The 23,673-nt window shown below is 34.3% G+C and overlaps 1 protein-coding gene across 6 annotated transcripts in view; it reads right to left on the bottom strand.

The window, feature by feature from the left end:
• ERBB4 (erb-b2 receptor tyrosine kinase 4) overlaps positions 1-23,673 on the bottom strand; it is a 1,041,923-nt gene that overhangs the window by 313,974 nt on the left and 704,276 nt on the right. For all 6 annotated transcript variants that reach the window (XM_074312694.2, XM_019727015.3, XM_019727016.3 and 3 more), the window contains exon 5: positions 10,461-10,526. In XM_074312694.2, coding sequence (XP_074168795.1) covers positions 10,461-10,526 — 66 coding nt within the window. The remainder of the gene's footprint in view (positions 1-10,460; positions 10,527-23,673) is intronic.

Here is a 23,673-nt window from a genome sequence, read left to right on the forward strand (position 1 = left end):
TTTTAATACTTGATGGGGAAAATCCTTCCACATAGCTCTTTTTAAAAATGTCTGGCTATTTTTCAAGTGTATTGTCCATTAATATTTTAGACTACTTTTGTTCAGTTAAAAAAATGTGTATTGAGTGAAGATTATTAAATGTATAGCTTAGTTTAGAAGAACTGACATTTTCATAGTATAGGTCTTCTCATCTTGGAATGTGATAATTCTCCATTCATTTAAATGTTCTGCTATGTTTTGTTAAAATACTATAGTGTGGTCTTTATTTTGAATTATCAGTAACTACTTATAAGTATCAGAGTCTGCCTTTCTGTCTCTTTCCCTTGCCCCTGGGTTCTAATCAGTGAAATTAAATCCATCTTAAATACATACAATACCCTCTTTGTAGAAGAAAATAATCACTTTGGGTAAGAGTTACTCAGTTCAAGAAATATTCAAATACAAAAAAACAAACAAACAAAAACAAAAACCCTGAAGGTATTCTTGTAGTCATGGTATTATATCAGGTCTATTATAACAAAATTCATGGACAAAAGTACTTTAGATTAAACCAAAATAACCATCATCAGTGAGATAGTAATATGTAAAAATTATTTGGTGTCCATTGTTTATAACTTCACCATAAATTAATATAGAGACTATTTCTTTTGAAAATGTCCATGCTAAAGAAGAGAAGTCAAATAACATATACAATTTATATTGGTTTGAGAAATGGAATATATATATCTAACATTTAGGGAATTCACATTTATTCTAATATAACGGGTAAAAATATGGCTTGACGTAAGAGAAATTGACAAGTAATCCAGTCATCACTTTTTTCTGCCTCATCCCCATGACATTTAATTTTTCCTTTAAACTAACCAATTAAATCAATAAATATATGATACACTTCAGATTAATGCAAGGCAGAACTCTAAGGAGGATGTTTTTGTCCAGGCTTACCTAATTCCCTAACCATGAGCGTGATATGTAAGTACTTGCTTTTCCAAAAATGAAACCTAACACTTCTTTCCATTCCCATAGTTAACAGTGAATATTTATCAGAGGATGCTCTCATGTCAAATGTAGATAGTTTTGAAATATTTTTTCTATAGTCAAGAGAGTAAAGGGGGTCAAATATATAGTGATGGAAGGAGAACAGACTCTGGGTGGTGAACACACAATGTGATATATAGATGATGTATTTCAGAATAGTACACTTGAAATCTATATAATTTTACTAAGCAATGTCACCCCAATAATTTTTTTTAAAGATAGTTACTCTAACACTACTCAACTTTTTTGCTGCAAAGATATAAATCATTCAGAATAAATTGTAGTTACTACCAGAATAACAAAATTCTTCTAATGGTAACAATTCCAGATATGACTGACTATTTTTCTCAATGCCCTCTCAATAATCCTTCAAATGTGCTGTATTCACTTTCTGCTCTCACTGATTAGATTACCTTCTTGCACCAAACCCCACAGCTTGCATTCCTATATTGTAAGTGCCTGACATTAAGCTTTTGATAGCTGAGGCCTTCATTTCAAAGATATCTATCACCAATAAGCATATTGTCAGCTATATGACACATTACGAGTAAAACACCTAGATAAGAAACCAGGACACCCCCTCCCTTGAAGTCCCCCTTTTAGAAAGCCCCGAGGAACCTAGGTAACTGACCTTTTAAGTGACCCCACTTTTTCATTCCCTCAAACTAACTCCTACTGTTATCTTTTAAATTTGCCAATAAACAATGAAACTGTGAAACTCTAGGCACCCCACCCTCTACTCCAATAAAAGCAAAGCTCCATGTCCCCTCCCTCCCTCCCTCCCTCCCTCCCTCCCTCCCTCCCTCCCTCCCTCCCTCCCTCCCTCCCTCCCTCCCTCCCTCTCTCTCTCTCTCTCTCTCTCTCTCTCTCTCTCTCTCTCTCTCTCTCTCTCGTGCCCCCCCATGAACTCTTTGTGTGGCCATCAGGCCTACCATGTACCCTCCAGGACCTGAAAATAATAAACTTTGTACTACTAAAGTTCCCTAATAGTTGTTGCTGAGGTGTATTTTGCAATCATTGGGACCACAAAGGCTGGTCCAGCCACAATGTTGGCTGGGGTCCTGAAAACATCTGTGGGGGCTCACCACAAGTGGTATGGGCCCAGGTGAATGACTCAGACAGTCCTAGTGAAGAACAGGATCATCGATAGGCTGACACTGACGTAGAACAATCCACCCAAACTATTTGTATCTATATGTCTATATCTATTCTGTGTCATCTACAGCTAATCACTGCATGCACACGCAGGTACACACAAGCAAATATCCTAACCATGCAAGGACGCATGGACAGAAACCCTCTTTCTATTGTGTAGATGAGGAAACTTGAGAAAATTGAGGTCCTTGAAATTGAGTGAGTTTAGAGCTAGGATTACAGCTGTAGTCTCCTGATGCCCCCAGCTCTGTACGCTTTTAGACCTTTTCAAATATCGCTCATCTTTGTCTCATACCTAGAGCATTTCAGATGACAGGTACAACTTTCTATACTTTCTTTATACTCCTTGAACCTTTAGCATGGCATTAAGCAATATCTCCTGAGTCACATTAGATTGCATTTTTGTAGAGCATTTCAAATAACTATCTACTGTAGTGAAAATGGGAAACATCCTGTTCTTTTATATTTTTAAGAAAGGTCATCAAATTGCAACAAATATTATCCACTGATAGTAAAATGAGCATCATATTAGGGGAGATTTTTCTCTCCTTTTCTATAAGTACATTATCGGGGCACTTTTTGAAATGTTTCTGAAGGGTATACTTTTAGAAATGTGTACACACAATCAGTCTATAGGAGTGCTTCCCTTAATTTTACAATATCTACAAAAATTACAAATTCAAAAAAAGGAAAATGGGAAATAACGGAAGTCAATAAGAAGGCTTATGGACATACAAAGTTATTAGGAAAGTACAAGAATTTAATTAAAGATGCTGGTTTTTAACAAAGGGTACCAGTTTATCCTGATTGATTGAGCCTGCTGATTCAGCTTTCTCTTTTCCCCATTCGATCCCCTTGGTTTTTCTCTGCTTTAATTGGCTATTTACCACCCATAGGCACCTTTTTTTAAAACAACATTTGTTCCACAAAGATTGTAAATACAATTATACTTTAGAACAATTTTATGTGTATGCATGTATAAGAATGTAATTGTTTTACTCTTTCAAAATGTGTCATCTTGGTTTTACAATCTATAAAAAACTTTTGGAAATTTCATGGAAAATAGCAAAATTTACTTTTGAGTTGCTATATTTTACTGTTGAAATTTTGAACCAAAATACATAGTTATTGAAGTGAATACAACCCATAATCCAGGCCAAGGTTTTTTGTTGTGTTTTGTTTTTTTCTTATTATTAAACAGAAAGTTTAATATATTGCAACTACTGAAAATATTTTTTTGTGTGCATCAATATAATAAATTACTAAGGAAACTGCTAAATAATTTCTAATTCTTCCTAGCATGTTCTATGTCTGTATAGAAACAATAAGTGACATAAAATGCTATTTGGGATAAGTTTGTACTTTGTCAATATTGTAATAACCTCCATTCACAATTATTCACTACAGAAAAAAAATACAGTGTTTATATTAATTTTAATGTTATTCTATTTTTAATTTTAAAATATTGAGATGATATAGATAGGAAGAATACTGTAGAAGTAAGCATGAATTTGCCTAGAAGTTTTTCTTTGGTTAAAATAAAGCTTTAGCTTTAATTAATTTAATAGACATTTCAATGGTCAGAATATATATCTGTTCACTCCAGTAGTTGAAACTTGCATTTACTCATTAATTTTGTGCTGTGATATTTCAGTTTGGAAGACATTATTTTTTAAAACCTACTGTCAAATGACTTACATTTTTCAATTAGTTTCCAAGCAAGAAATGTCATATGTAAAGCAACTTAGAAGTCTAAAGAATATATTGAGTGGTGATCATCCGAAAAAAATTTAGTTACTTAACCAGCAGTTAAAGACACTTATAACTACTTTAATGCAAAATGTATTTAAAGATCAGGGGAATCAAACTTTAATATTTTGATCTACTCTCCCCCTCCAAAAACATGAAATGTCTAAGTGAGATGACACCAGGTCTCGGAGGGTGAAAGGAATTTGTAAAATGAAATATCCACCCTGTTTAATAATAGGAGGCTGGAGAGAGCTAGTCTGATACTGCGCTGCTCAAAGATAAAGAAGGACATGAATTATCTTTATTAAATGAGATAAGTGCCCTTCATAAATCTTGCAGGGACAGAGATAATTTTGTTCTTTTAATCATTGTTATTTATTTCTTAAACCTTAGTCTCTCTCACACCTAAACCTCTGGAGCTCAGTCAGACCTCAGGACTCAGTTCTTAAAACCAGAGTTGTCATTCTTACTACTAAGCCTGATACATAATATTCTATAAGCTTCAGACTTTACATAGCAGATAAGTTTGTCTCCCCTGACATGACTACATTAATCCGCCGAATCAATTTCCTTAAGCTGGGTTGTGGAGCAACACGGCCACGATTTAACTAAGCTTAAAGGTACTTTCAAGTTTGAGTCACTGCTTCACATGTAAGGCAGCTCACAGGGTCCCTTCTTAAGTTCTACGCTACCCTATTGTGACTATGTGACAAATGTTCCTGTTGGGTTAACAGAGTCATGATGCTGCAACATCAAAAAGAATTTAAGGCAAATGCATTCAAATTGCTTTAGAAAATCATAATCATGAGCAAACCAGTAAGAATGGAACACTTGACTAGCTTCTACTAGCGTAATTTATTAAAAAAAAAAAAATATATATATATATATGTGTATATATATATATATATATATATATATATATACACATACACACATATATATATATGTATATATATGTATATATATATATATATATACATATATATATATGTTGTCTAAGGTTTTCCCTTTAGGATTTTGTTTACTTTAATTTAAATAATTGTTGGTTCTGTAGTTTATGGTCTGAACATTATAGAAGAACAATGACACAGGTAAATTATTCAACATGCAATCAAAGCTAAATATAGCACCTAAACCAGTACACAAAAAAAGTCACAGAATGTTACTAAATTTAACTAAAAATTTACAAAATTTTACTACTGTGTCTATAGGTATGCATAATAAGCTGTTGTCCACTGTAAGCTGCCAATTTATTTACATTCTCCTTCCATTTCATTAAATCTTTTTAAAAAAAGAAATGAAACAAACAAACAAAAAACTCTTTCTCATTTCTTGTTTTCAAAACCTTTGCCACTTGCAGACCTTCCCTCAAGCTGACATTGTTACCAGCATTTTCGCTTTCCCATACCTCTATTCAGAGATGTTTTCTCTCTGATCACCAATTTTTGCTTCATTTCACCCTTACAAGTCATTCATTACCATGGGCTTGTTCTCCCATAACCTGAATCATATCTCTCTACTCTCATTTGTCACCATTTAGTGACACTAAGGAAAATACTTGGCACATTTGCTGTTTTAGGAAGAGATACCGGTGGGAAGATCCTCGTATTGACATGACGTGGTGAATGAAACATGTTCTTAATGTCAGTTTCCTTAACTTAGGTGTCGGGTTTTTAAATACTTTTACCTTTCTTCCCTAATGTATGGAAAGTCCCCAAAAATAATTACCCATAAAACGTAATATGTGGCAAATCATGACGTTGAATTCTTCTAGAAAAGTCAGCACTAAAGTGAATTTATTTGTCACAAGGAAAGAAATCATTTGTAAACAATATAAGACTATGTCATTCAGATCCTAAAACATACTTTTGTGAAGTCAATCCACAAAAGCAAAATATTTTCCAAAATTTGCACAATCTATGTTTTCAGATTTTTAAAAAAGATCAGTCAGGGTTCAACGACATGCACATTTCAAGTGGGCCTAAGGATAAGTAGTTTATTTTTACTAATAAAAGGACCACAAGAAATCTAAAGGAAGCCTGGAAAATTTTACATTAAAAATAGTTTTTGATGATGTATGCTACATCTCTATGGTATCTCTGGAGGTCTAATGTCTCCACGGAATCTCTCATGAGGTCTTCTAATTCTCAAAAACAAAAAACAAACAAACAAACAAAAAAACCCAAAACAAAAAAAATAAATAAAAAAACTCCAAAAAAACCCCCACAAAAACAAACAAAAAACAACATATTTCTAAAATTCAAGTCTTAAAATAAGTACATACATCTCCAAGTAGTTTCAAAATATATTTTGCCTCAGGATGTTGAGCTCTTTAAATATGGATAAGTCATTTCCCTTTCAAGTAGCTTAAACAAGGAGAGAGAAAATAGGAGTGAGTGTCAAGAGCTACCATCCTCCACTTCAGAAGCCTCCACTTCAGAAGCCTCCGCTTCACTGCAGGGTTTTCACTATTTTTATTCTCCAGCCATCCATGTCAGGACCTTTCACAATGTGGAACTGGCCTACAAGAGTTTGGCTTCTATATCCATTCATTCAGATTTAAGATGGATTAAGTTTTCTAATAGTATGTCCTTGAGTTAATTATAATATTAGCTATTCTTTATTAGGTTCTTAGTATATGCCAACAGAATTTAAGCATTTTGGTTACATTACTGTACTGATTTCCATTCAAAAAGAGCAACCTTCTGAAGTAAGTGTAATTATCTCCATTTTATAGATATCATAACTGAGACTTAGAGAGATTATAGTACAGCCCAGTAGGCTGAACTATAAAATGTGGAATATTTAAAACGGTGTTATCTATAGATTCAGGACACTTAGGACACCCAGGTATCAGCTGTGTAAATTTAACAAGTCCCTGAATCATTTTCTCAGTTTATAGTTCCCGGATTGTAAAATGAGGTTAATGATAACTGAATTCTTTAACTCACAGGAATATTGTGAACATAAATTTTTAAATGGAAATATTATAAACAATAAAGATCTATGCAAATAAATACTATTCTATAATTTGGACTTACACATATCAAATACATGTCAATGTGTTGAATTTAAATTTGATACACTCTGTGGAGTAGGCACAGTGACCATTAAGGCTATTTTAGGTTATTATAGTAAACTTCATTTGTATGCTGAAAAATTAAGTGAATCAAATGACTTCTTGGCTGATGATTTGATCCATGATTTATGGCTTGATATTTTTTAGTGAAGGTTCCCTCTCATCCCCACTTAGTGGCAAGTAACAAAACTAATTTCAATGTATTAGAAGAACATTGTGTTTCTTCAGGTGCCTAAGAAGAGAAGTGCATCTGGACCTCCTGACGGCCAAAAACCAGGAGATAAACTGTCAAAAACTGTTAACTCTTTCTCTTTCTCTCTGATTGTCCTTAGCCTCTGTATGGCTGATTTATTATTCTGTGTCATTGAGGACTGGCTATTTCTGCTTCTCATTAACATATATGGTTCAAAATGGAAGCTTCTACTAAGTTTAATCTCTCTTCAAGTTCAAGTTTCTAAGGTAGTATTACCAGCATCTCTGGATCCCAAGTCCGAATTCTCTAGGGAGAGAATCTGGTTGGCCTAGTCTGGGTCAATATATACTCTTCTTACAGAATCTCTTAACCTTCAGTACTACTAACATTTTATGCTGAATAATTATTCTTTGTTTGGTAAGGGTGGAGTGAGACTCTTCTATGCCTTATAGGATGCTATTAAAACATTGCCCACAAATATTGTAGTGAAGGCATGTATTTCACATAGTAGTCTAATATTACTTTAGAATCCTGCTTAAAACTCTTGTCAAAACATCACTGCCTTAAAACATTGTTTCTATTAAATAAGTTAATTTAAGTCTGTACTGAGATACTATATTTCATCTAACCATTTGTCAAAGATCCAAAGCTTTTCACAGACAAGAAAAAACTAAAGTTCATTACCACCAAACCAGTATTACAAGATATGTTAAAGGGACTTCTTTAATATTAATAATAATAATAATAATAGCAATAATAATAATATGGCAAAAACTACGTATCCATCAAAAAATCACTTTAAATGTAAATGGATTAAATGCTCCAAACAAAAGACACAGGGTGTTTGACTAGATCAGTAAATGAGACCCTTAGATTTGCTGTCTATAAGAGATTCACTTCAAATTGGAAGACACACAGACTGAAACTAAAGGGATAGAAAAAAAATTATTTCATGAAACGGAAATGAGTATAAAAAGCTATGATGGCAATACTTATAACAGACAAAATAGACTTTAAAACAAAGGCTATAACAAGAGAGAAAGAAGGCCCGACTAGTTCCACTTCCCAGTATTTATCCAAAGAAACCCAAAACACTAATTCAAAGAGACATACATACATTCATATATTCATCACAGAACTATTTACATCACCAAGATATGCAAGCAACCTAAGTGTCCATCCATAGATGAATGGATAAAAAATCGGTACATATATACAGTGGAATATTACTCAGTCATAAAAAATAATGACATCTACATTATTAGATGATATCTACAACATACATGGACCTACTCAATACTCTAGTCAAGGGCATTATGCTAACCAAAATAAGTCAGAGAAAGATAAATATTATATGATATCACTTATATGTAGAATCTAAAAAGCAAAATCAATGAACAAACAAAATAAACTTGTAGTACAGAGAGCATTTTGTTGCTTGCCAGATGGGAGGGGAGTTGGAGTGTTGGGTGAAAAAGGGGAATGGATTAAGAAATACAAATTGATAGTTACAAAATAGTCATGGGCTGTATAGTCGATATTATTGTAATAACTATGTTTGGTATCAGATGGGTACTAGATTTATTAGTGTGATCACTTTGTAAGTTAGATAACTATCTAACCACTATGTTGTACACCTGAAAGTGATATAGTATTATATGTCAACTGTAATTAAAAAAAAAAAAAAATTAGAAAAGGGAAAAATCCCCAAACACTAAAAAAGAAAAGAAGAAGAAAAAAAGCCCATGTTTGATAATTCATTGCTTGGCCCAGAGGAATCAGGAAACCAGCACTAACACCCACTGCTTCAGGCCAAGGAAATTGTTACAAACTTTATGGAGCACAAGATCTCCACATTGGTGATCTCTATCAAATTGTATATACAGGTGCCCTTTACCTTGTAAATACCACTTCTAGGAATTAAAACCACAAATAGATCCATGCATATACGCATGGAGTGAAAAAAAATCAAGGTGCATTATAGCATGTAAAGCATGCTAACACTGGAGTGAAAAATGGGCAAGGACACATACATATTTCCTATGTATATACATAAATTGTCTCTGGAAGAATATACAAAAGTAGCCAATAACATTTGTCTATGCTAGCTGAAGGACAGACTCGGGACACAAATTGGGAGAACACTTTTACTTTATACTCTGTTATATTTTATGAATATTGAACAAAAGAATGTCCATGAAATTAAAAAATAAATTTAAGAAATCATTCACCATTGAGAACGTATCTTTTCTTATTATACCTGTTTTTCTTAGGTGGCTCATGATAAGGTAATTATTTTTGTATTTTATATTGAAACAGAATCTAACCAACATCATAAACTGAGACAAATTAGACACAACTAAACTTTCATCCAACAGTATAACAAATTTCCACAATATTTAATATTTGTAAGTTCAAAATTTTAATATTTTATATGCCTTCTATGCTAAAAAAGGGATATGTTTCAAATAGCCACCACTGTTTTGCATATATTATTTCAGCCTTTGTTACTGCAGCAGAAAGAAAAATCTTTACCATTTATATAGAGTTTTTTGTTTTTCATTTTTAAAGAAACCATTTATCCCTAAGAATAGTGAAAGTTCATTGCTGATTTAAGAATCATACGACTTTAAAAATGCTGAAAAAATTAGATATTTGTCTTTATATTCGGTACACTTGGTTTTTAAATGTCCTAGCAATGATGCTAGCTCATACTTACTTTAACTAATGACTAATACAAGAAACATACATTAAGGACAAGATTATGTTGCTATTTAATAGTGACTCTATATCCATAATTCACATTGTTTATAGCTCTGGGCCTAGGCTAGAATGGGTACACAGAGCCCTTTCCCTTTCTTTCTTTTTCTAATGAATGAATGGTAATGCAACTATTTGGGAAAAGCAATGAGATATTCAGTTAACCTGAAACTGAGTTATTATTTCATACACACTTGGATTTCCTACTTCCTCTGATGTACAGACTCTGAAGTCGTAGTTAATATCACCACTATCTGTGTTGTTGATATCATTACCTAAAACCACAAAGAAATATAAGGAACAATCATATATTATGTTTCATTTAAACAAAATGAAATTAAGCAGTTCACTTGGAATGAAGCAAATTAACCACAAAGAGGCAAAAGTTCATTTTCATGTTTTTGATCACCAGAAGTTAGAAAATCATCAATTATTAAAGTTGCTTTACCATTTCAAGCCTATTTTTTCTAACTGTTGACCACTTACAAGTCTGGCAGTGATTTTCTGTGGGTCCCCAGCATCGGCCGGTACAGGACTTATGGCAACGTCCACCTGTAGAAGAGGAAAAAACACACACACATTATAATCTTTCACTCTCTGACTATGAGTAACTCCTTAAAGAAAATATTCTAGCTCCATTATAAGGATTTTAATGTCATACTAGAGTTGAAACACAACTCATAAAGTGCCTGCTTAAGTAACAAAATCTGAATGTCAAATACAATGTCATATTCAAAATCTAATCATTTTAAAATAAAGGGAAATCAATGATTTGTGTATTTTACCAGTTAGTAAGAAGTAAATATTTATATGAAATAAATTTCACTTTGACTATTAAAGACTTTTATTCTTATGATCTATTCTCTAACATATTTCTAAAGTTCATGACTTAGGAATTAAAATCAATAGTTAAGAAGTTGGTGTCTGTGAAAACAAGAATATGTTCTTACAAATACATGACAAACCATCAGGATAAAAGGTTACATTCATAATTTAGATTTTTTTCTAGTAGGAAGTCTTTGAGAGGATGTGACCACCTGTTGAATCTTGAGCAGCACCCAGGCAATTGGAGAATCCTCACACATCCTCTGTTCTTGGAATGTACTTGTGTATCCTGCCTACTATTCCCCTTCTAGCAGCTGTTTCAAGTGGATACCTTTGAGAGAGTAAGGTGGTACTGAAATCATCTGGACTGAATATGCGATTGAACCCAGTTAAAGCCTCTATAAAATCTATTAAGATTCTGGCAGGGTTTGTGTGAAAATGTATTCACCTTGTAGTTACCTCCAACAAGTTTCCTATGTAAGTTCCCTTGCTTATTAAACCCGCCCTCTACCAGTCTGGAGTTGTCTGCCTCTTTCTTTGGTTTCCTCTTGCCCTCAGGGTACGAGACCAACGTGTGAATCAATATCTATATTAAAAAAAGCAAGACTTTAAAACAGCTAATTATTTTATAAAGCTTAATTTCAATGATATCTTCCTCTAAATTTTTTATTAATATTACCTTCATTTTCAAATATCAGCCCTTATCTCCTGCAGTAACATCTTCCTCTTAAAGAGTATGCTGCTATGAGTATCTGCCTTACAAGCACAGTTGTCCCACAGAAAAATTCCCATAAGGAATCAAAAACAGAACATTAGCTAAAGAAATCTTGCATAGACTTTCTTGGAAGTTTGCGTCTGAATTTCATAGGCTCATTCTAAAGTTTTGTGTGGGTTCAAGGGTAGGGAATGGGCTCATTTTTAGAATGAAAAGTAGACATGGAAATCTATTAAAGATGAAAGTTTTTCTATAGCATACTTCTTATTAAACTTCTACGTTAATTTTCTGATATTAATTGCAAATGGTATACGCCTATTCAAGAAGTTTATGTTAACATAGTTAACTATATTCCAAAAATTATGGACTAGAGTTCTATCAAATATTTCCATTTTCTGTGATCCACAATGTTTAACTCTTCAACTTGTATAATAAGTTCTTACACCTGGACAGCTTTTTCTTTGTTTCTTCTGTCTCTCTCCCTCTCCTTATGAGACCAACTGAGTGAACCTCTTAAATTAAACGCTTTCACAGTTAAGGAACAGATTTAGCAGACATATATTCTCAGGCTGAACCTCAGACAATCCTAATGGTCTCTTCTTCTGGAAGTTAACAGTACTGTTTCCAAGTTAATACCGTGACCTGAACCTAAGTGTTATGTTTCCCTGAAAGTAAGACCTAGCTGGACAATCAGCTATAATGCGTCTTTTGGAGCAAAAAGTAATATAAGACCAGGTCCTACATTATATTACATATTAATTATTATATTATATTATATTATATTATATTATATTATATTATATTATATTATATTATATATTATATTATATAAAACCTTATATTAATTTTTACTCCAAAAGATGCATTAGAGCTGATTGTCCAGCTAGGTCTTACTTTCAGGAAAACATAGTGTCATACAGGAGACCCTGCTTGCTGCGCCATTTGTCGTGTGGGGCGGCCTGCGGGGTCTCTTCTCCCGCTCCCCACATAAGAATGCAGGATATGGTGAGGCCAAAAAGGAACACCCATGGAGCCATAGATGGGGGAGTCATACCACTATATTCTCGCTGGCGGCTGGGTTGGAGACACAGGAAACAGGAGCCACACAATTCTCAACCCTCACTGTGCCGCTTGCAGACTCAGCCACCATCTTCTTGCTAGCCCCCATTTTCCTGCTAGTGTAGCCACAGCAGTTATATTAGTGGCCAATGGCTCACTGGTTACAGCTGACAGCCAAGGAGCCACAGCTGATGGCCATCCAATCACAGCCGATGGCCATGTACCACCCAAGCCAGCACCCCTCCACCCCTTTCCAGTTTCCGAGAGCCTGGAAACTGCTTTCTGGGGCTCTGTCCCCACACATAGTGTAACACTTAGGCTCAATTCTAATCACCTTCTTAAAAGTGTCAGGATACTTGCCACAACACGCTATATTTAAAGCAATTCTGTTTGTGAGGCACTGCTGCTGACATCACTAGCGTATAATATCCTGTCACCATGCCATCTGTTTATTTAGATCTAAACACATTACAACCACATAATGCAACCTCATTCTAGCTGACAGAAAAAGGACTCCATCTGGCTGAACAATATAACTTTAATCAGTGATAATGATAATTATTATTAAAAACCTACTGGAGTTCTTTTGTACGAAGCTAATAAATCGAAATTGATTTATACCAGAGGAAATTAGAAAGGACTGTGAAATAAAATGAGAATCAGTAAAAACTTTTTTTGAGTACAAACTTGTTATTAGAAAGTAGCTAATGTTAATGTATTTCTTCAACTGTGTTAAAAATCCATTAAATTGACCCATTAAGTGGCTTAACTAAAACTATCTGAGGCAGAGGATGATTTACTGCTTAATCTATGACTTCTCTAATTGTGTTTTGGGTTAATAATATATATATATATATATATATATATATATATATATATATATATATATAGTGTTATTCATTGTGGCCAGAGTACTACCTGTAGCTGGGGGCGGGGGGCGGGGGAAGCTTACGAATATTAGATATTTTAATTATCTTGAAGCTCCCCTTTTATTGGATAATTTTTACCTTCTTATATTTGAAGCTCGATTTACTACCCCAAGACCAACTCCCAGATACAAACTAAAAAGGAATATTACTATAAACTTTGAACCGTGTTTATGTTTCTTGACAAAGTATCATGGCATGGCCCACCTAATTGGAAACAAGTGATAAAGTGCCACCACCCTGCCACACACACACAGACACACACACACACACACACACACACATTTAAATAATTTACTCTTGACTGTCTATATGTCATTATGAGATTTTACTTAGTAGTTTCCATTTTTTAGTCATATTTAAACAGAAATACCTATGACTGCTATAAAAGGAACCAAACAATGGTGTCTCTTCTCTGATTTTACTGTCTGATATGCCCTCTACCCCTTTGGGAAACCAAGGGGAGATGATCACTTTTCAGAATTCCATGACCCTAACGTGCTGGAAGACTGTGAACTCCATGGGCTCCCATACATAGTTGCCCGTTCTCCCCTGCCCTTCATTACCTCATTCTCTCTAGTGCAGGGGTGTCAAAACTTTTTTCAACGTTTTTTACCAAGGGCCATATGTGGTAAAATACACAAACAGCCGGGCCACTCACTCAAGGTGAAGTATGTATTGCCTCACCTGATTTATTCAAGTAAACTAAATATATTTTTGAAATTTGCTGCGGGCCAATTAACAATGGATTGTGGACTGCAGTTGGCCCGCAGGCCACAGTTTTGACACCCCTGTTCTAGAGCCTTGACCCTTTTCAAATCTGTCCAAGCGTTCACTTTGGCTTTCGTTTTCAAAACTGTGATATGTGGCACTTGCATTAACACTATTTTCACTGAGTTGTTGCAATTAAGTAAATATCAAAATGTCTGACCAAAATCTCTAACTGGAGATATTTCTGTATTAATGTATTTGCCACACTTTCATGCCAGTAACTTTGGACAGATTCTTGTAGACAACTGGGTAGTGTGATTTTATGGACTGCTATGTTAATATGTTTTAAAATCGTTATTTAGCTTTTAGTTCTCAGCATCTCAGCTGTACAAAATGTCAAAAGACGAGAAGGTGGATAAATGACTTCCTTAGGAATTATCTATCTAGAATAGGAAAACAAATTATATATATATATATATATATATATATATATATATATATATCATATATATATATGTATATGTATATATATAATATATATATATGTATATATGTATATATGTATATATATACATATATACATATATATGTATGTATGTATATTTGCATATATATATGCAAATGTTCTTCCTACCTTCCTCCCATCCATTTATCCATACGTGTTTCTTGAGTACCATCTGCATTTGTGTGTTAATAACAATGTTAAGTATTGGAGTTAGGCTGAAACCTACATGGTGACTACTTGAATAGAGTTTCCAATGAATTCAGCATTATTTTGAAGGGAAAAGGTTTTGACTGCTCTGTATCTAATGTTTACCCTCTGTGTGTTTAAGGAAAGAAGCCAATAAATCTGAATTTTTAACAGTCCCCTAGCTCAGGAAAGAAGAGTTGGACAAAGCCAAGTTGAGCTGGAACATTTCCAATGTAATGCCTGGTGGATCGGAAGTTCACCACATTCGTTACACAATGATTTATCTACGTGACGTCTAAAATGAAATCAGTTCAGAACATTTCAGTGGATAAGATAATAATGACCTCTGGAGGGTTCTTTGTTCATCTCCTAATAGAAAGAGAAATACTTAAACTATGGCTGAATGTCTTACTGAGAACTTTCTTTCTGTTCTCTATTCTCAGATACATACTACTTAAGGAGGCCTGATTTCATGAGAGAAAGAGACCATATATGTCACTAATATTTTAGTGTGGACTCATTTTATAAACTACTTCCCTAGTTGTACATTTTAAAATGAAGACAGCAAAAAGAGGAATTGGTCAGACACTAGCCTATGGAAATGGCAGAGATGTTTTAAAGAACTGAGACTTTCTTTGCCAAGGCTTTCCAAATCTGCCTATTTCCAAGTCTCAATCTGCTGTATGATTGTTTTTATCCTTTATTGCAATAATGCTTTTACGACTATGTAAGAAAATACTCCACTTAAAAATAAGAATCTGACATTTTCATTTAGTTTAATGTTAGCATAATTATTTAAATTAATAATTCCACCTCAAATAATTCTGACTCAATCGAAGATATGAAACATGCAATAAAAATTGTAACAAAAATATTTATGTAACTTTAGCCACTATTTAAATATTTTAAAATAAGTGATGTTTTATTGCACATCAGCATTATTTTGCTTCACAGGCAATCACTTCTGCTTTGACAATGCATTATTCATCGTGGAAGTCCACAAATACAACCAAGTTCATCTTTTATGCTTGTCCAGCAGATGTTACTAAAAATGTAGCTTTTGCATTCCTTTTTTAGGAACTAGAGTCCCTGAGCCACTTTGATATTTTTAAGAGTCATAAATTCATGCTAGAAATTGTGCTTGTTTGTGGAACTGTCTGACAGCAGAGATGGGATTTAATACAAACCTCTGGACTACTTTCTGCAAGTAATATGCCTGGACAGTTGAAGAGTTACAAAATATGAAGTCACTGGTGACCATAAAAGATTATACACTCAAACTGCCTCTAGCTAAAGACAATGCAGTTACATTTCTGGATTCTGCTTTCAGTCCCTTTAAACTATGGAAGTCTCATCCTCTTAAAACTACTTTTGCTGAGGAAAGAACGAGAGTAATAATATCTTTTTTATGACCATACAATTCAAGAGGGAAGTAGAACATTTATTGAAAGTCTGTCGACTCTCCTGTAAACCAGTTGCAGAAAACAGGCAGAAAAATAGCAAATAATTATGATAATCATAATATTTGCTAAATATACGTATGTGTAAAGGAGAAAGGAAGGATTTGAAACAGGATCTGATGAGGGGCAGGCATTTCAATTGGGCTTGAATGTCTAGTCTGTCCAGTGGATAAGGGGGGAGGATAGTTCCAGGCTGAATGATTAACCTAAGCAGTGACACACAGACAAGGATGAACACAACTCTTTGGTGTCATAATGAACAGTTTAGGGTCCCTTGAGCAGTTTGCTTAACAGCAGCTATAGTGGGAGCTTACAAAGTGTCTTGAAAGTCTTCTAAAGAGGTTGGAGTTTACTCTGTACACAATTATGGAGTTGGTTAAGGTTTTTTTGAATACTGAAATGATATGGTTTGACCTGCAGGGTAGAAGCGAGTTTCAGATTACATTTCCCAAAAGTTAATGTTGACAACTGAGTAGCTTGTGCAAAGTACTGATTTTATAGTCTGGGGTGAGGTACACAAATCCGCATCTTTACAAAGCAATTCCAGGGATTCTGATGATGATGCTTCCAAGATGACAAAGTATGGAGAAGAAATAATGGTATGGCATATAATTTCAAACTCTGTTAACATCATAACTGTATTTTGAGACAATACAGTCGTTCCCCTTTATCCATGGTTTTACCTTTTGTGGTTTCAGTTACCCACAGTCAACCACCATCCACTAATATTAAACAGAACATTTCAGAAAAAGTATTTGTGAATTTTAAACTGCATGCCAGTCTGAGTGGCAAGAGAAGATCTCACGCTGCCCTGATCCACCCTGAGTGAGTCAGAAATCAGCTTTTTGTCCAGCACATTAATGCTGCACACACTGCATGCCCATTAGTTACCCAAGTAGCCATCTCAGTTATCAGATCAACTGTTGCGGTATGCTAGTGCTTATGTTCAAGTAACCCTTACAGTAACATCTAATGCTACATCACAATGCTTACGGCATTCACCTCACTTCGTGTCATTAAGTAGACATTGAATCATCTCACATCATCAAAAGAAGGGTGAGTATAGCACAATAAGATATTTGAGAGAGACACCACATTTGTATAACTTTGCTTATGATATATTGCTGTTAATTGTTCTATTTTATTATTAGTTAATATTATTAGCTAATCTTTTACTGTGCCCTCTTTATAAATTAATTTTTATCATAGGTATGCAGGTATAGATAAAAACATAGTATATATAGGGCTTGGAACTATCTGTGGTTTCAGGCATCCACAGGGGTCTTGGAACATACCACCTAGGACAAGGCAGAACTACCAAGCTTTTAGGTCTGATGAGATGCTGGGTAACCAGACTTACAGAATGAAACAGTGTAAAGTTCTGCAGTCTATCATTTCCCAATATTTACTCTTTGATTTATGCATACATCTCCATTGAGTTGCATTTTTCTCCCTACAGTCCTAAAACATGCATAGCTTCTTTTTCTCACATTTAAATTATCATAAACTACCCACATTATAGTAAAGTTACAATATGATTCCAGCAAACGATGTATCAGTAGGGTTTAAAGACACGTGTTAATCTATGACCATCCCTATGTGACTGGGAACTTCTCTGTTTTTAATTACATGTTAATATTTCCTTTTTTTTCCTGACAGTTCACATTGTCATGTGTTTATTCATTCCCATACTTTTGTTATGTAAATTGACTTTACATTTTCTTCCTGTCTCAATTCAATTTTGTCTTGCCTATGATTTGAAAGTTAATTATTGAATGGAAATTTTAACTTTTACACATTTTGCTAATCTGAAAAAGTAGGCAGGTGTTTTCATTAACTGGGAAGACAAAGTTAAAAACTAAAACTGTATATAACTGGAATTTCTCAGTTAGCAATAAATTAAATCAGAAGTTAGCAGTTTGAAATGCTTTAAATAATCATTAGATTAAAAAAGAAATAGGTAACTTCAATCTTATTAAATTTGGTTTTTCTACAAGCACCACTGTATTATTCAGGCAAGCAATCTGTAGTCAAGGATTTAGAACAGTATATATGTTCATATGATCAAGATTAATTTTGAACAAACATGTGAAATATATCAAGTTTTGTGTGTTCAGCCTTATGTGGTGGTGACCCTTCCAGGAATGTTCTAAGAATTATATATATATTGGCTCAGTTAATCTTCATATAACCCCAATAGGCTGACACCCCTCCAAAATGTACAGGTCTGCCCAGGCAGAGCGGAGTGCAGGTTTATGCTTTCAATTGCTTACATAACATCTCCACTTATATGATTAGCAGTCATTTACATAGTTACATGCCCAAAATTTAACCCCTGATGTTCCCGCCCTTTCAAAAAATTATCCCTATAAAGTCTTTTCCATCTCAGTCAATGGCAGGTTAACTCCTCTAGAAGCTCGTGTTAAAAAGTTTGCAGTAATTCTCAGCTCCTCTTTTTCTCTCAAAGCCCAGATCCAAAATCATTAGCATATCCAGTTGACTGTAATTTCAAAATGTGTCTACTATCCAATAATTTCCCATCACCCACACCACTAAGCCACTATCATCTCTTGCTTGGGTAATTCAATAACCTTCTAACTGATGTCCTAGTTTCCATCATGGCTTCTTTATAATCTCTCCTCAATGCAATGGCCAGTGAGATCTTCTTAGTCAGACCAGGTCAAATCCCAATAACTTCCGGTCTCTTACAAAGTAAAAGCCAAATTTTCTTACAAGGTCTTCAAGGCCCTACGCTCTTTGGTCCTCTCCTCCATGCCTCCATAACCTTACCCCCTACATTCTCCTTTCTCACTCCTCTCACTCTCATATCTCACTAGTCTTGGTACATACAATATACACTCTCCATTCAGGACCCTCCTGTTTCCTACCCGTGGACCTCTCTCCTCTGGTAACTTGGTTCACCTGCCTACTTGCTCTCCTTAAATGCTATCTCATAGTGAGGTCTACTCTGAACCCACCCTATTAAATATTCAAAATGGATTTGCTAGATTTTGTGTCTAATATGTGTTGAAATAAATGAGAAATGTATAAAATGCCCATAAACATAAAAAAGGAAATAAAAATCATTCACAAAGTTTTCATTTTTTTGAAACCATATATATATATATATATTTATTTATTTATTTATTATTTATTTATTTATTTTTTTGAAATAATATAATAGTCTGTCTAGTTTTGTGACCCAATATTTTCACATTATATTTTATGGTAAACATTTTTAGGTGACATTAAATAAATGTGATTTTAATTGATTTTTTTTGGTGGCTTTATCTCTCTTTATACAGCCATAACACATTTCAATTAACCATTTTGCTTTATGAAATATTTTTGCTGGTACACGTGGGAGAAAATACATATTTTTAAGTAAAAATGGACATTAAGAAAATACCACTAATTTCATATCATATTTTTGAGAAGATTTATAGCTCATGGAAAAATGATTTACATAGCAGGAAGAACTTGATCATGTCTTTTTTATATTCTATTGATAATACTGATGGGAACAGTTGTGTGGATTTGTAGATGACCGGCATATGTATCAGAACATTTGATAAAAGGATTGACGTGTGGGCTGGCCTACACTGATGTGTGATTGTAGCAGTATGTCAAAGGCTTCTGTATGTATCTATCATATTTGACCTTTTAATCACTAAGTTGGATCATTGAAATAAGCATACCATATTTGTAAAAGACACAAACCTAGATGCGGTAGCAATTGCTCACACTTAGATAACCTTTCTATCTTGCATGAGACAGGTCAGAATTTCAATTCTCACTCCGGTATTGGCTCTGTCATGTCTAAGGCAGACTAACCTTTCTTGACTTTTTTTTTTTTTGTATTCAAATGCTTATCTTATACATGAAAGCTCACACCATGCTGCATAATCCAATCTAGAAATTAACCTCAGCATCACTGACCTTACCATATCATGTACAAATTATTGAGCACATTCACTTTCTATATTCTAACTAGTAGACTTAAAGCTTTACACAGAGTATCTCATTTAATTTGCAAAACAATCTTATAACTTCAGTAATGTTTATAGGTAAGAAAACAGAAGCATTCTTTAACTGGAACCAGAGACATGTTCCTTTACAGCAGATCAGCACTTTTCATACATAGAATATTTGCTTGTCAATTTTCTTTTTCTTGTACTTCGTTTGTAAGTGGCATTTACTTTGATTCTATTATTTTCTTATTAAGGTTTAGCAGTCATTGGACTAAAATACATGTTAATTAAATATAAACATATTTTAGTAATTGGCATTTATAATTGTCATGGGAAATTACAGCCTGCCGTTTAGGGAAGATCAATTTTTTCTAAAAAATACTACTGAGTAAGTAACCAATTTATAGTATTTTCATTTACTGCTCTAAGTGTTTATATAAGTGCTGGTAAATGCAGAAAACAGAAAACTTGAAATAATTTTTATCTGCATTCAGTTTCCTTTATGTATAGTTGGTGGGAGCTTGGGCAAGGTACTACCTAAGAGCTAACTTTCTTCATTAATAAAATATAGATGATATGTCTTCTATACATTAGGGGAGATTAAATGGAATAATATGTGAAGTTCCTGGCATGTAATAACCATTAATTAGTGGTTATTACCTTTTCCCTTGCTCACAGCATTGTATATAAACATATCAAAGAAAAACAAAGAGAAAAGCATTGGAGACAGTAAGCAGAGGTGATATGGCAGACAAATCAAGAAATCTCAAGACGGAAGTGTTTATGCAGACAAAGTTGAAATGATCAGATGATCAGTAGGGTTCCACAGTCAAGCAATAGAAAAAGGGGAGGGTGTAACATCTCAGGAACCTTGACAGGCTTGGCAGACAGGGACAAGTGAGTTTCAGAGGTATCTGCATGCTTTGGCAAAGTTTGAGAAGCCATAGTTTCAACAGGGATGTTACTAAGAATCCAAATACAGTGAAATCTCACTCTGTTACTGGAATATCACACTCTTGTATATTTCAGGCTAGTGTATATGGAAGGAAGGAAAGGGTGCAGAGAGTGTTTCAAGGCATATATATCCAAAACACAGAGAGGAACCCATGTGTTGAGCATTCTTTGGCTTACTGCAGAACATTAGATATCATGGAAGCAGGGGTCTCTGCCCACTCCATGACCCTCATCTGTGAGATTGCTAATCAGAGGTTCTAATGAATCCTGGAGGAACTGCCACCATCCATAGGTACAGCTTGTGAGTGGTGTCATATACAAGAAGTGTGGTTCAACATTCAACCGAAAGACCTTTACTCCTCTCAAAGGGCACTGAATGATATCTAAAGCATTGTCCATGGCAACAGTTCCAAATCTTTTGTCACTTTACTCACACAACTGTCACTCTCTGAAGTATCTCATTCACCAAAACTACACACAAGTTCCTCTCTCTGTCTCTCTCTCTGTCTCTCTGTCTCTCTCTCTCTCTCTCTCTCTCTCTCTCTGCCTTCCTCAATCACAAACTTTTCACCCTTCTATCTTCCCGTATTATATCATTATTATACCATTGATCAACTTAGCCATTCTCCCTAAATACTTCATTCCCTCCAACTTTTGGATTAAATGACTCTCTGCCCATTTTTTATTATGCATTCTAAGTGTGCATTGCAACTCTCTAGGAAGACTGTGTGTGTTTGTGTGTGTGTGTATGTGTGTGTGTGTGTGTGTGTGCAGGTATGAGGGGCAGTTTGGTGAAGGGGGCTGGAAAGATCAGGCTGACATCACAGAATGTTTGAGCAGATGGGAAAGGAAAACCATGAGTATTTCCACATTTGTCATTTTCATCCTGTCAGAGTAGATATTAATTGATAATCAATATACTGGTCTGTTTCACCATAAGCATAAAGAAGTTTCCATTATCTGTGTGTGGCATGGTCTCCATGAGCAGCCTCTGTTTCCATCCGTGTTCCATTTGATAGTTCCAAGAATAGATCTACCTCCTCTACAGCTTAACGAGAAGTGGGTATTATGGGAAAACTGAAATGGATTAAATCATGACAAGCTCGTTATGGAAAGGAACCATTTCTTCTCCATAGTTCCTACCCATACTCAAAGCACAGTAGGCTTCCCAGGTGGAATAACCCAAGATTTTTCTTTAATAAGAGGCCAATAACTTCACAGTATGGTACTAACCCAGCTTCTAACACACCAAGAGTAAATACTGAAGGGTCTTATAATATCTGTAGATTGGGACTTTATAATTATAGCTTGTACCATTAATCTTGTAGCCTTTCTATTTTTATTATTATATCTGAGATTGAGACTGGGTTTTTGTTATAGATTGCTAGCCTGTAGCAGTCGGTTGGGGAGATCAGACATCACTGAGACAGATAACAAAGAAAAATGGCTAACAAATTGGAAAAGATTAGGAAGCTCCGTGGCACTATATTAAAGAACCTCTCCTGAGCTATAACAGCCCAAGTCTCATCTCATCTCATGATCCTACCATTCTTTCATCTGCCAAAGGGGCTTAGTTATATACATACGTATATATATATATACACACACACATATATATATATATATATATATATATGTATATGTATATATATATATATATGTATATGTATGTATATATATATACATATACGTATGTATATATATATATAAATATCCCCACACCGAGTTCTTACACTTAAAATAAAAACAACCACATTAACAAACAGGCACATTTCTAAAATGCCACGGTAAGCCTAAAGAATGAAAAGGCGATTTTGAAATTGATGGAGATTATAAGAAAGTGACCCAAAAGGCATTACAGTCAGTAATGAGCCTAAAATGTCTTACTGTAAAATCTTTTCATTCATTTGCCTTTGAAGTTAACACAAATAAAACTATAATTCAAGAATAATAGACTTATAATAAATTTTTAAAATAGGATTCCATCAACAGGTATTTCAATGGAGTTTCTTGCTGATGTACTACTGGAGAGATCTGGAAATTGAGTCATTTACAAAAAAAAAAAAGAAAGAAAGAAAGGAAGATAAATTACTTACAAACCACTGCATATACATCATGATATGACTTAAGCCTAGATATCAGCCCCACTACTTAGCATTCTGCCCCAGTTTCCTGTTTTCTAAAATCAATCGTTGGTCTCATAACCATCTAAAATACAAATCCTCCAGATAGAATCAGAGTCCCTATCAACTAGCATATTAAAGAGTTAATCATAGCTGAAATAAAATGTAATTTTATCACGTAGGAGCATTGTTCTAGGCAATTTATCTCCTGTGCCAAACTTAGGAGGAAAATACTACTGCAGATGAGGAACCTGAGACCAAGTA

This window comes from Rhinolophus sinicus, chromosome 17 (assembly GCF_057876585.1).
Source record: "Rhinolophus sinicus isolate RSI-liver-muscle chromosome 17, RSI-T2T, whole genome shotgun sequence".
Taxonomy (NCBI): Eukaryota; Metazoa; Chordata; class Mammalia; order Chiroptera; family Rhinolophidae; genus Rhinolophus; species Rhinolophus sinicus.